The sequence below is a fragment of the Prinia subflava genome, chromosome 5, assembly GCF_021018805.1.
Source record: "Prinia subflava isolate CZ2003 ecotype Zambia chromosome 5, Cam_Psub_1.2, whole genome shotgun sequence".
NCBI lineage: Eukaryota > Metazoa > Chordata > Aves > Passeriformes > Cisticolidae > Prinia > Prinia subflava.
In genome coordinates, this window is record NC_086251.1 from 18,049,713 (window position 1) to 18,063,306 (window position 13,594).

Consider the following 13,594-nt stretch of genomic DNA (forward strand, 5'->3'; position numbering starts at 1 on the left):
GGTGTTTGTTTGTGGGCTTTGTTTTTTGGTTTCCTTTTCTTTTTGTTAATGACAGATGCACTTGGCAGTATCAGCGACCTTGAGTTGTACACTTGAGCAAACAAGACAGCCCAGTCCTGCCAGGCTGCTTAGGCATTCTGAGAGAGCTCCTTCTGAGAGGAGTGTCTCAAGGAAGACAGAAGCATGATGTGCATACCAAGCCAAGGGCTTCATGATTTATTTATAGGGAAAAGGGGCATATAAATTTGCTGAAGGGGAAAGAAAAATGAAGAATTTGACTTACCTTGTCGGTGTAGACGAAGAACAGAATCACAACAGTGAGCTCCAACAGAAATATAATTAACAGCATGATAAAAAACTGTCAAGAGAAGAAAGGACAGGGGATAAAACAAAAGCCATCAACATTTATTTCAGCTTTTTCTGGATGTACAGCAAGTACATTCAGCAGATCATGCAGAATGGGGAGTGGGAGTCATACAGGCAGCAGGATACAAAGCTGCTGCAACTGAAAAGGCAGGTAAAGGACTACTGGAGAAACACCACAGTGTCTGGGCATAGGCAGGGCTCATTTAAAGCACTGGTTCAGTAGAACAGCCTAAAATCCCACCAAGAGCAAGCCAGTGCTCTCTCTGACAGCAAACCTTGAGGAATCTGACCATGCTAGGTTTTCTTTATATTTTTCCCCACTGGATATTAGTAATGATATCCAATGATATCCATGAAATCCACAGCTTCACTTCCCATGGCAAGAGAAGGCTTCCTGGGCCATAAATCATAAAGCCATAGTTCCTTTCAAGATTAACTGTGGCAGCAAGGAGGAAGTGCAAGGTGTACCAGGTTAGCTTATGAGAAGTTTCAGGGAGCTACACAAATCACCCATGAGTTTCAGCTGAAAGGGGCTGGTTTGTACTCATGACATCAAAGCAAAGTTGGGCCACCTCTCTTTCTTCCCATAAGCCATGGAACTGCCTAAATCCCAGGGGTCAAAAGCTCAAAGAACTGGATAAAAAAAATTTAACACAGGGATTTCAGGTAGATTCCCTAAAGCCCTCAGCTCAGATTGACTTCAGTGAGAGGGACTGCTGGCAATGCCAACCACTCCTGGGAAAGCACATCCTCTGCATTTTGTTACCCTGCTGGATGGGTCTGCAGCAGCATCAACACAGCACTTGCAGTCTTTAGAATGAGCACCATCAGAGCATTAAACGAAAATTAATTTTGCATAGATTGTTAAAGGAGAGAGTAGTTATGGAAACTTTTTAGGCTGAGGCAAAGGTCCAGCTCCCTAGAACACAGAATTCACACACTTAGCAACCTGTAAGGCTGGAATTCTAATACTGACCAACACCGACTTAATTGGAATCCCATCCCCAAGAGAAAAATGCAGTTACTTGTCTCTTCAACCACAAGGCTGCAAACCTATAAAAGTTTAATAGCTACTAAGCCTTTATCAGAATTTCTGCACTGCCTGGTAAGCCAAACCCAAACCTTTGAACCCATGGATTTATGTGACTGAATGGAGGGCAAAAAGTCACAAGGGGAAAACACTTTTCTTCCCTGGTACAATTACTGTGTCTACAGAAGTCATTGCATTTTGCCCCATGAATCTTAAATTATTTATTTTCAAATTTTCATCGTCAGTATTTTTACACCTGCCTGACCCTAATACTGGATCCTATTACTGCCCAGTTTTGAATCACAGACCTCATTTGTGCCTGTGATCCAAGCTGATTTCCATCTCATTACCATCCAACACTGACTTTCCGTATGGCCTTGCAAACCTGTCTTGGTGCAGCATGCCTATTTTTACAATTTCAGCCTGCTGCATAGCATTAACTGAAAGAGGACAAAGCATATCCCTCTTCGAAAAGATGCACAGACACTTTGCTCTACCTATTTAGCTGCGGAGTATTTTCCTCATCCATAAAAGCATCACTTTTCCAAAATGTGCATGCAAACACCTTTTTCTCCCTGAAATTCCCTGACATAGACAGGATTGCATGAGACAATTTCTAGAACAAAGGAGAAAGACGGTGTATTACCCATTAGATACGGTGATCAGCATTTCCTACCACAGGACCTCAGTTTCATCAGCTTATCTTTTTGCCAAACCTTAATTGTCTGTGCTGATGTATTCTGTGCTTCTTTCTGTCAAAAGGATAAAAGCTTTTGGAAGAGCATCAAAAATAGCGTTCCAATTACTCCTAAGAATGAAGCAGGGCAAAGTGTGCTGTTCTTCCCAGGTGAAATTCCTGGTGCTTTAATTTGAAATCCTCTCTTACTGCAGTGTTCAGAGCAGGGACCTGACACAGTGCAGCTCCATTTCAGGCACAGAAATTTCAGCCTTTTGTCTTACCCAGCTATGAGTAGATGTTTGTGGGAAAGTTATTAGCTTTCAAGAGACTGCATTTCACACATCATAGAGATGAGAGGGCTCAGCAGCTAAAACCTGCAAATGGTCCACCCACATGGCTCACACACCACCAGACAACCCACAAACCATCCCACAGATCTTTTCTGCTCCTGTGGTGCCTTTCTGCCTTATCCCCAAAGCCAATTACCTCCAGCCCCACTTCATAGGACATGACCTGGAACAGGGGCTATGTCCAGGAATTGGAATAAAACTTAGGGATATGTTTTTCCTGTGCTCTCAAGAAAGCTTTCCCTCTGTTCTCTGCACACACCAGCCTGGAGAGAGCACAGATCAAGCCTCGAGTGACTGCAGGAGAAAGGCTACCTCAAGTAAGAACATTTTTAACAGCAGATGGGGAATGGTTTGGTTTAGGATATGATCTGGCTGCAAGTTTTAGGAAAACTGGTCCTATAAGCAGCAGACAATCCAGGCAGGAAGCGCAGGGGGCAGGGGACACATGTGTACACGGATACCCAGGAGGAATGGGGCCTTTGAGAGGATGGGGCCTGGGGAGGGTCCCATGCTGGAGCCATGGGGGAAAAAGAGCAAGCAATAAAGAGTGGCCATAAAAGAAAAGCATCCTGCACTGATCTCCATGACTGGGTGTAATGTGGGAGTGGTGACTGGCAAGGGGAGAGGAAAGGTATCTGGAGGGAAGCTGAGATGTTATTTCAAGCGCATCATTATTCTTAATATCAGGATCAGTAATTAAAATTTCATCTTAATTGGCAACAAATGAAGTGAAAATTCACATCTCAGGAGTATTCTCCCCTACAACACCAACTCTGCTGAAAGCTATCAGCTTCAGACAGGAGCAGGGAGCTCCTCCTGCCAGCTGTGCCTTTGTGTCCACCAGCTGAAGGAGGCTGGACCTTCTGGTGAGACCCTGACAGTGCTCCTGCCTTCCTCAGGTCATACTAAAGAAATAGGCATGACACTGACATCAGAAAAGATGCTAAAATTGTGGAGTCAAGCACTCAAAACTGAGGAAATACCACAATAAAAAATCCTCTCAGTGATGGTTATGTATCATGTCTAAGTCTTTCCCTACATAGACTGAGGGGGTCCTCCAAGCTGGGAATTTGGTTTCATGCACTGCAGATCATGGAAGCCATACAGTGAACCAAAACTAATGTACATTGTTCAGAAAGTCAAAACCTAGATAAGGATTATCCTTTATCTCCACAGAAAAACATTTCGATTTTATATAAAGTATCTATCTTTTTTTACATTTAGAAACACTGACAGAGCCCACATGGCTATATCCCAGATAACTAACAATTATTAGGAATCCCCACATGTGCAGACAGTAGAGACCTGTGCTGTATCTTTTATTACAAATGTTAATTAAGTGAGATCAACCTCAACAGGGAGGCTCCATAGTCATCACCTGGTAAAAGCCACAAGCACTTGGACGTCAGCTCATCTGTCATCCCCCTTCTAAAGGAGAGCTGAACCTGAATCCAAACCAGCACCTTGGCAAGCAGCAATCAGGCTCCAGCCTGGGCTGGCTGCAAAGCAAGGCCTGCACACTGCAGCACATCCTGTGATTCACCAGAGCAAAGGCACAACCTGCTCCTCTGGCCCACAGCACCTTCCCACAACAGCTCATTTTCAGTTCCGTCCTCGGCACCATCCCAAAGGGAACAATGCCCAGTCTAGGGCCAGACACAGCTTGGCATATACCATTCAAACTTAGAAGGAAAAAACATGAACTCACTGAAGGCTTACAGCACCTAAATCCCCACCACACCTGCTGGAAAGCTGCTTTTCAATTGAATTCTCTCACTGTGGTGATAAATACTGAGAAGAATAAAATTGAGTTTTGTTTGGTTCACTGGGGCTGTAGGCTATTGGTATAATAAAGATTTATGCATGGAGAAACAACAATCCCAAAGCAAAGCATTCATGTGAAACTCCATAAAAAAAGATTAATCTGACCTTGTACAGAGAAATGCTACTTGTCAAACAGTGGGATGCAACCCAGCAGAGGTTCAGTGGAGAGGTCCCTACTGCTCAGCTTTTCATAAATTACACCTGAAATAACCCCATCAAAGCTTTGATGATGAGGGAGTTGAGGTAACACCCTTCTGTCTACCACTGCTGATTTCCAACCCCTTAGGAAACTAGGGCCAGTTTCTCAGCAGCTACCTTTATGTTGTACAAAGCCTTTGACTTTCCCACAGATTCTCATTAAAGCTGTATGGAAAAGGAAGTATGCAACTGCAACCAAACCTACATCATGGATATGTGCCACCCTCCTGCTGCCAGAGAGAAAAGTCTGCTAGAGGAGAGGAGGTCCCAACTTTCAACTCCACCCCATGGGATCTGCACCAGGCTTTTGATTCACTACTCCCAGTTTTGTTCATTCAGGCTGTTGATACCAGGTGGAGAATGTGGTACCCTGTGCACATCACTTCAACCACATTTCCACTGCTGGTCACACAGGCAGAAAACAACAAGTTAATTGTATTTCCTTCCCAAACAAACAGCATCTGGTTTCTCAGATGCTCCAGACACTTGCCTCTCTGCCTGATGACTGCCACCACACACTAACACACAGGACTGGGTCATCTGCTTCCCCACCGCCTCTGCCTCCCAGATCTTCTCAATAGCGGGATCCTTGCTCAAACTGCCCATCTCTCCATGTCAGGAGCAGCTGATCTTTTCTCAGTCTCCCAAAGATAAAAGAGTGGCCCAATACAGTGAAAACCAAGGTGTGATTGTCTTGTTAGCCTCCCAACATTTTGCTGTGAGACTAAATGTGATGTAACTGATGGCAAACTCGAGGCTGCTGTGTTTCCACTGCTTGCTGAAGTAATGCCTTTAGTTTGATGGGAGGCTGCCTCAGAAGGAGACAGCAGGATCTCAGTGTGCCAGACCTGTTTCTCAGCTTAGGTCATGACAGGAGACAGAAGCTTCTTGCAAAGATTTATTCAAATTCTCTTCAACAAACATGAAAGTAGTAGGAAGACCCGAGAGCCAGCTGTTTCTTTTGAATAGAGATACATTCCAAAACAATTTTCAAGTTCATGGCCTAGCAAATATATTGCTTACAGCCAACTGCATACAAATTAGCATAACCTTCCTAAGAAACTGAACAAACAACTTGAGCAGACAGCCTGTGCTGTTTTCCATCACATTTAGACAGCCTGCAAGGTGGACAGTTTGCTTCCTTTCTGACAGACTCTATGAAGTACAACACATCAACAGGGAGGTTGCTCCTGGATAATGCTCCAGCAAGGTAACTGCCCTCCACCTGCACCAGCTCCCAGGACGAAGAGACAAAAAATAGAAAATTTACAGCCAGTCCTTCCTCTGTAACATTAACTGCAAGTTTGGTACAGTGATAACACAAATGATATAAGCATTTTGCCTTTTTGAGGCTGGATTACCAAATCCTCACTGATCATCTTTAATTTCAGTATTATATTTCCTTCCCAATGAATACACACCCCAGTAGAAGAAATTACAGACAATTCCTTGGGGTAAGACAGTTTGTCTTCATAGCTTGGAGGGGTGATTCATTGTCTGCCTGTCCCTAATGTGTACACATATAAGAATGAACCAGCTCTGGCTGCTAGAAGACAGAGCCTCTCAGAGTCACAGAAACACATGGGTTATCAGTGAGCTCTGAGGTCCACCTGGTTCAACCCCTTCCTAAAAGCAGTCAGCACATGAAGCTGTACAGAGCTGTGCCCAGTCACCTCAGCAGCATCTCCAAGGATGAAGATGGACAGTCATCCACAGCCTCACTGGATATCTTTTTCTAATACTTGACTACATTCATGATAAGAAAAATAACAAAAATATTCTGCATCTCTAATTGGAATTTCCTTTGGTTTTAACCTGTGCCTGTTATTTCTTGTACCATCCCTTCCAAAAGTTCTATTTTCCTAACATTGTATTAGAAGGTAGTTGAAGACATGAATAAATTATCCTCCCTGCTTTAATTTCTTAAGACAGAACAAACCCAGCTCTCTCAGTCTGTCCTTGCACATCAGGTGCCTCACAATCATCACAGTGGCTCTCCACTGGATCCTTTCCCTTGTAGTATTCATGTGCCTCTTCTACTCAGGAGCTTTAAATTGGGTTCAACACCTTAGATGTAGCCTTTTGTTCTGGAAGAAGTTGTCATTGTTTCTCCATGTCAAGAAATGTAACAGAATGTGAGGCTTGGTACGGCCCACAAAGACCCAATTACTACATTTATCATTTTATTCTGAGACAAAACTACACGTCAAAGATCTCTGCTTGATTTTCAGATTGCAGTTCAATATGGAAAGAAATACTGTCAAAGGTAACCTCACATCCTGCACACATCCTTCCCTTCTCACCCTATATTTAATACTGAAGGTGTAAATGGTATCTGTCCTTTTTGAATAAATTATGTCAAACTTGAACCTACTGTCATGGAAAGAAAATGAGCTCTATCCCTGCTGAAACCAGGACACCAAGAAATTCACAGAGCTACATTTTAAAGTCAGAAGAACTTAATGTATTTTATAGGAGCCACACTTTACCATGCTGCCTAAAAATTTAAAGTTTTCCTCTAATTTAATGGTCTCTGTAATTTTTCTATTATTTTATAATGGATCCTATTATTTATATTTAAATATTATTTAATGAATTGAGTGATGATGTCTCATTACTATGGCTGGTATTGTTAAAATCTTTTCTCTTCCTTCAGAAGTGTAGCATCTCCATGCCCAAACTAACTATGACAGATTCATCAACAAACTTTGATGCATTAGTCGAGCACCAAAAGGGGTAACACTGTCAGAGGTGCTGAATGCTATAAACTATTGCCAAATTTAGCACATATTCCACACTTTGGAAAAATTCAAGCCACCTAAAAAATCAGTGCCAGAATTGCCACTGAGATACTGAAAAAAACCAAGAACTCCAGGTACTGGAGATCCATTCATTCTTTATAAATGTCCTGTATTTTTGCCATTGTTGGATCGGGCTTTGTAAGCACAGCTACATGAAGTTCATCCTCAAGCATTTTCAGACTTCCCAGAATATCTTTTTAATAACATATTGGTACTTGACTTTTACAGAATAAAAACTCATATGGCACAGATTTTGTCAGCACTCAGAAAAAAACCCAATGAAACTTTCTTCCACTTTTGAAAGCAAAAGTGTTCAATGTATCACTAGTTCTCACAAGAAGTTTGATTTAACACAATTCCCTGAAGGCATCTTGATCTGATATATTAATAGGCAGTAGGAAGATTATGAAAGATTCTCTTATTTTTTTTTTTTAATTTCCTTTGATTTTCTTTTCCAAGGTACTGAGCAAAGAGAGGAGAACAGAAGAGAACGTGCAGTGGGAATTGTACTTAGAAGTGACTTCCTCTGCAGCCTGGAAGACTTGTACAGAAAAAGACAGAGCAGCGAACAAGAACTGACAGGACAGTGCCCAGACTGCAACAGCAACTGGAATTACAGTCAACAAAATCCCAGTGTACTAACTACTGCATGAACTTCAGAGCAAAAGGGAAAGGACAGTTTGTTTCTACTAATTACCCTCACAGTGGATTCTGACTGCACATCCCAGCACCAAAGGTTTTGCTGACACTCGGTGTGAACTCTCCTTCTGTTGGTTCCGTGCACTTGCTCCTCTTAGTGCCCTTTGCAGTGCTTCCTTTCTGTCCACAGCATTTATACTCCTTGAATATTAGCAGATTTATGTCCCATCTGAGCCCTCTCTCTCCCATGCTGTGCATATTTAGCTCTTTAAGTACTTCCTTGGAAGTAAATCTCTTTAGTCTCACAATCATTTTTTTTCAGCATAAAAATGATAAGTTTGCTCGTAAAGTGTAAAAAGGCAGTAATGTATATGAGCAAACCTATGAACAGAAACTCCATTATGAAAACGTCATGTATCTAAATTTGGTTCATCAGCTATTATTCTCTGAAAGCCTTAATGGCTAATTCATTCTGATTGTGACAAAGCCTTTCACACCTTATGCCTGCTGGATATATAGTACAGCTCTGTTTATGTTTGGACTATATATTTGATGAATGTGCAAAAACTCCTGCTGATCAATAAAGCTCAAAGAAATCTGCAGTAATTATTTCTGGGAAAATATACAACATATGCAGCCTTAACACATTAACAGTGTTTCATTTTAGTCTCATTACTGCTTTCAGTTGGAATCACTCAGTCTTACTGCATTAGTGAGTGAGAGTTGAGAGACCAAATATTCCCATACTAGGCATCAAAGGATTTTGAGTGGTATTTTATGGCATCTCTAGGTTTTTTTTTTTCATATTCTACAAAAATTGATTTAAAATCAATGAAGTGTCATCAAATAGTAGCCAGGTATCACTCTCCTATCACAACAGAGGTGGGTGTAGGCCCTGCAGCAGATCACAGATTCCTCGGCACTAATAAAGGTCTTGCTGGCCTTTCTTCATTTCTTCTGCAAACATAATGCAAAGGTGTGACATGATCTGGTGTGATTTTATACCAGTCAGGAGAAAAATTCATCTTACTTGTGAAGTATGGGTGGCTGAAGAAGACAACAGAACATCAGAGTAGCTTTTCCAAGTCCCTGTGCCACTCCACTCATGGCAAAGCAGCTGCTTGAGTCCATGTCCCACAGGGAAGGGACACAATCAATACAACTAAAAGGCTCTGGCTTGGCTTTAATCCAACCTACTCCACCTGTGGTAATGCCATGCAGTGTTCTTATTTCTAGAGTGTCAAAATAGTGCCTAGAAAGTGTATGTGTAAGAGAAGGAAATGGTGAGAGGAAGATGAGCAAGGAGAATATAATGGACAAGGTAGAGTATTTTGTCTGTATTTAAATTCTACTGCTGGTTTTACCCCCAGTTTGGGGTTCTCAAATGTGCTACACAGAAGCAGCTGCATCAGATCCACATATGTCAGTCTTAAAGTAGCTTAAAAAATGAAGAAGCAGGCAGTGTGGCCTACCTAATTCTGCCTTTTAGCTGGTAATACTGAGGGTCTGAAATATCTGTAACATCAAATCAACTCTGGCTGTACCTTGTGTGGTACCAGTGATTTACACCAAGTGGCCTCCATTTCTTCACCTCCAGAGCTACATTTTTCTGAGGTTCAGGTAATTCTACTCCTTATACAGAAAGAAGTCAATGTTGCTTATCAATTTAGGTTGCATTACTAAGGTGGCTAAAAATAACAAAAGAATGACTGGGAATAAAAGTACATATGCTGCTTTGCTAAGCCTATTGCTTTCTATCCAAGGAGATAATCTTATTATTAGGGGAAAAAATAGCAAATATTATGCTCAAAAGTGACATGAATGTCTGGGCTGGCAAGGAACACAGGTTACCTGCCATTTACTTTCAAATTGGGAGTGATTCTGTCGTCTTTCAGCCCTTGCAGGTGATCCTAGGTCAGGATCTGGAAATGGCTCAGAGCGGGGCTTCTTTGGAAGAACCTCTGGCCCATGAGAGTTGACTGAATGCTGGGACAACAGATGGCAGAAGGGACACTGTAAGTGACAGGAGAACTTGAGCCTGCACAGACTGTCAGAGAAGCTGGTATTACTAACAGACTAACCAAGAAGGAGTTAGGAACTCAAACGCTGAGAGCCATTTAGACAAACAGATTAAACCTTCAGCCGCTCTAATTTAGTACAGCTCCCCTGACTCCTGCAGGTGGTGCTGCCACCCTCTGTGATGGCCATAAAGCAGTGTCTTGGCACTTCAAAAAGAAATGGGGACGTCAGGAAAACGTTCTTCCCAAGGAAGTGGGGCTCCAAGGCGGTCAGAGCTCCAGGAGTCTCTGATGACACTCCTGTTGTATGGTTTAGTTTAGTCAGGTAGTCCTGCAAGGAGCAGGCAGTAGGACTCAATGATTCTTATGGGTCCCTTCCAACTCAATTGTGTGATTCTGTAACTCAAAGCACATCAGGCATTAGTGGTATTGCATCAGGCTGTATCAGAAAATTAAATATACCCTATGAGGTAAGAGCTTCCTACACATTGACCCTAGGGTCAAGTCTAAAACCAGGAGGAAAGGAAACTTTATTCTTTCTCTCCTTAGTTTCCAGATCCTTTCAGAGATTAAGTGCTCCCAGAGCTGAAGAAAAGAAGGGAGGAAAGGGGAGGACTCAGACAGGTTCCATCCCCTCACGAGTGTCAGTACCAGCCAAGCGAAAGAAGCTAAAAACTGAAGGACAAGGAGGAGCAGATTCTTCACAATAGGGACAGCCAAACTAGGGGAGACTGGTGCTCAGTCCTTACAGTCCAAGCAGGCAGCAAGCTGGAATTTCACATGCAACACAGCACTACCTAGAGAAGTGACATACATCATGTATAATGCTTTCAGGCTGCATGTATGGCATCTGTCTGGGCTCTGCATCACTTGCTTGCTGCTGTGGCTGCACCCAGCATTTCCCTGATTTTGGTGGTTTGTTTGCTAAAGCACCAGCTCATGTACTAAATTGGAATGAGAATCTACTGCTTGATCTGTGGCATTAAATTACTGAGATGAAGTCATTTACAGGCTGTTTCTCTCTCATTTAGTTGCTTTGAAATAAAATCCCTGTCACCAGTGAAGTTTCAACTGTCAGCACTCTGGAGCCAGTGATACTATTGAAAACAGTAGGGTTTTTTAGTTTCATTTTCTTCCTACTCATTAACTTTCTTCTTATTTTCTTTATGGCTGTTTCACTTACAGATGAGCTAGCTGGAGTTCAGAAAACTCAACAGCACAGTACAAAACACCATGGGCACTCATTTTCCCCTTGGACTGTTCCATAAATGAGAATCTTTTGATGTCTGGATAGTCACACACATGTGTATATAGCATCAGTGCATTCCACAGCTGGTCCTGACCTAATATCAAGTTCTAATTCTGATTTTATTCATTCCAGCAGCTGTGAAGAACTACTTGCTTATGAACACAAGGTTATCATTTAAATTAAACTGAACACACAGATCTGCCTGCTAATGATTACTTTCCTTCCCCTTCTCATTAACCATTGTTTCAGCCTTTCTACAATAAAAATCAGGGTTATCCACAAATCAGGATTTATAAGAATAAGGGGAAGTGGGTGTATCTAAGCCATTTTCTTAATTTTGTTAATTAACAACATTTTGCTAATCCTTGATGCGATGGAACATACCCAACCTTGGTGTTTTATAAAAAGGCAGCTGGCTTTGGATAATCAGAGAGGAATCAGCATTTTGTCTTTTTCACTCCTTTCCCCTTTCTCATTTATTCTTGTGCAGGTAATGTGTGGAGAAGGATCCCCTCATTCTCTACCTCTTTTGACTGGATTATTTGCCATGCTGCATCCCAACCAGAGCAGAAGAATCATTGGAGGAAAAAAAAAAGGCCACAAAATCTGAGGGTGAAATAAAGAATTGTCTGTGAATCTTATTTCCTTCTAGGACACAGGTTATTATTTAAGTTTCAAGTGTCTGGAAATGTGGTATCTATACCTGTGTGCTGTAAGAACCAAATAAGAGATTAAAATCTTTCCTTCACATAGGGCCCCATACTGTTTTTGACCAGTATTCCTACGATCTCCTGGACCAAAAATAAGTCCCTATTTGCAAAAACATACACACTAGACCAAGTGCACAGATTTTTTCCAGCAGCTTCATTAAATGTTCTGTTTCACATTTGACTGAAGGCAGTGTTGCAGTTAGGCTGATCAGCTCAGTGGGGACAGCCTACAGTGCTGCCCACGGAAAACAGCTAAGTCTGCCAATGATAATTCTCAACAAAATCAAAAATTGAGCAATAATTTTGCTTTGGGATATTTATTTTTCATTTGGACACAATAATACATATGATAAAAGAAATTAAAATTGTCATTACTATTGTGGAAACATGGGACTAAATGCTTTTTAAAGGTCACTGAAGCACAAAGGATGGCTAGGTATGTTCTGATGTAATCACAGGAAGATGATGAAGGCACTGAGTTGAGATTTAGACTCTCTGGCTTTGCTTCATGGCTCTCTCACAACCTCCCAGTGCAACTTATGCAAGGCACTTAGTTTCACTTTGCTGCAGCTCCCTGTCTAATGAGGGTAATAATATTTTCCATTTGCCTTATCTAATTAGACAGTAAGCTCTACTGGTCAGGTACCTCTGCTTACCCAGAGTTTTTATACAGAATGAGCATCCTCATGGGCTGCCTGCAGGGGATACTGTAATACAGGTAATAAATTACATAACCCATCGTGATTGAACGTCTGGAGCCGAGACTTTCAACCTGGGCTATCCATGGAATAATGAATGACCTTTCTCAGGGCAAGCATACAAATACAGATATCTGCTAAACGAGTACAAAAGGCAGGATATTCAGGCAATTTAGCTCCTCAAACATAGATCTTAAGCAATTAACATAAAAGATAATGTTTACAGAGACCCTTAAGGATCAGCTGGGTCAACATTTGAGCACAGAAGTACTTAATGAAGCATAAATCTCTTTGCATAAAGAAAAGGTCTGCTCAGGTGTACATACAGCACCTGCCTGCAGCCAGCACCACGATCAAGCCACCACATCTGATTGTGTTTGGGTGGCAGAGCAAAGTGGTGCCTCAGCTCCTGCAAGGACCTGCTCTCAGCGGGAAAGCACACGGGGCAGTGGGACTAAGAGCACACAAGCCAAACATTTTGTTACAATTCACAGAGGTGATGGATATGGCTAACAGCTCTGATGCACATCAGAACTGTACTGTGATTCCAAAGGGAAAACCAGCAAAGCTGGGTCCCTAACTTCATATCAAGATAACTCATAGAGATTTGCAGTACAGCTAACATGATCCAGCGATGCAGGACAAGAATCTATGAAAAAAATCAGTGGAAGTCCATAAATTAACCTTCTCAGGTCAGACTCCTGGCTTATCTCTGTCACTGGTTCAGGACACTGACCCAACCCATCAGAGCAAAGCTGCTGTTTTCTAACTACAGCTGAGCTTGTAGGAGAGGGACCTCAGTCACAGTCTTGAGCAGCAATACTTGCAGAAATGTTAAACAAGTCTTACTGAAGCACTGTTTGCCCACTTCATTCATCAGTTTGCATCTATATTCAGATGTAAGATTATATATACCAGGTTGCATACTTATCTCAAGAATGCCTGTTGCTTTGATTTCCCTAGGGAAATCTAATAATGGAAAAGTTTGTCTTCTTTCACATTGTAGCTGGAGCAAATAAGAATCAGTGCAAA

General features: G+C 41.9%; 1 protein-coding gene across 9 annotated transcripts in view; it reads right to left on the reverse strand.

Moving 5' to 3' along the window:
- TSPAN4 (tetraspanin 4) overlaps window positions 1–13,594 on the reverse strand; it is a 415,251-nt gene that overhangs the window by 49,010 nt on the left and 352,647 nt on the right. For all 9 annotated transcript variants that reach the window (XR_010080524.1, XM_063398243.1, XM_063398238.1 and 6 more), the window contains one exon: window positions 284–358. Coding sequence is in view for 8 of the 9 variants with exons in the window: in XM_063398243.1 (XP_063254313.1) it covers window positions 284–358 (75 nt within the window). In the remaining variant the exon portion in view is untranslated. The remainder of the gene's footprint in view (window positions 1–283; window positions 359–13,594) is intronic.